Raw genomic sequence first — 1,099 nt, 5'->3', positions numbered from 1 at the left:
CCGCCCCTCCTCCCTCAGTGACGCCGCTTCCAGTCTCCAGGCAACGTGGGGGCCAAACAACCCTGCCGGGAGGCGGCCGCTGCCTGCCGGGCCCTCTCTTCTGGGACCCTAGATTTTCGGACGCTGAGCGCCATGGCCCTGCCTCTGCTGCCGGGCAACAGCTTCAACCGCAACGTGAGTAGGAAGGGCGTCCGAGGTCACAGCTCCCGGCTGGAGTCTGGGGTCCAGGCAGGGTCGTGGCGTGGCCACCTCCGCGGACTCTCCTGGAGGCCCGATGCTGCTGCCCTGGGTTGGTGGCAACTTGGACCAAACTTAATAGGCTCCTTCTCCCATCTCTCCAACTGCATCTGAATGTTTTTCCTAATTTAGAAACATATATATAGACCCCTTATAGGTGACAGGACCCTCAAAGATAACGAATAATAGTGACGATAACCATTGCGGGTTTAACGTGTGCCAGGCGCTGTGCTTTAATCACCTTATGCAGCATCCAGTGTCCCAACAGCCCTTTGAATTTGGTAGTTTTTATTCCCAGTTACTATTGAGGAAACTGAGGCACAGAGCTACATAGTCTCAGTGGTGAAGCTGGGTTTCTTTCAAGCAACCTTGTCTCCACAGCCCAGAAGCCTAATCATTATCCCCCGTATCCTGTGTGAAAAAAGATACCGTTTCAATTATCAAATCGAAGAAATTTGGCACTTATCAAGCGGGGTAGGTGGCAGATAAGAATGGCAGCCTGTAAAGTTTACTCCCAAACTTTATAGAGACAGGCACCCAAACTTGGAGGGATTTTTTTTTTTTCCTCTATTTATAATTGGGAGGTTGGGAGGGGTTCATTTCTTCTTCTTCTTCTTCTTTCTTTCTTTTTTTTTTTTTTTTTTTTTGAGACGGAGTCTCACTCTGTCGCCCAGGTTGGAGTGCAGTGGCTCGATCTCGGCTCACTGCAACCTCCGCCTCCTGGGTTCAAGCCATTCTCCTGCCTCAGCCTCCTGAGTAGCTGGGACTACAGGCGCCCAGCACCACACCCGGCTAATTTTTGTGTTTTTAGTAAAGATGGGGTTTTACTGTGTTAGCCAGGCTGGCCTCAAACTCCTGACCT

General features: G+C 51.1%; 1 protein-coding gene across 1 annotated transcript in view; it reads left to right on the top strand.

The window, feature by feature from the left end:
- The window catches only part of EFHC2 (EF-hand domain (C-terminal) containing 2), a 202,790-nt gene continuing 201,691 nt past the window's right edge, over window positions 1-1,099 (top strand). Inside the window, exon 1 of the mRNA XM_011938658.1 lies at window positions 1-174. Within this exon, the coding sequence (XP_011794048.1) occupies window positions 133-174 (42 nt within the window). The 5' untranslated portion in view covers window positions 1-132. The remainder of the gene's footprint in view (window positions 175-1,099) is intronic.

The sequence above is a fragment of the Colobus angolensis genome, unplaced genomic scaffold, assembly GCF_000951035.1.
Source record: "Colobus angolensis palliatus isolate OR3802 unplaced genomic scaffold, Cang.pa_1.0 Scaffold176, whole genome shotgun sequence".
Taxonomy (NCBI): Eukaryota; Metazoa; Chordata; class Mammalia; order Primates; family Cercopithecidae; genus Colobus; species Colobus angolensis.
The sequence above is the reverse complement of the archived record's forward strand: the minus strand, read 5'-3'. Positions and strand labels throughout refer to the sequence as shown.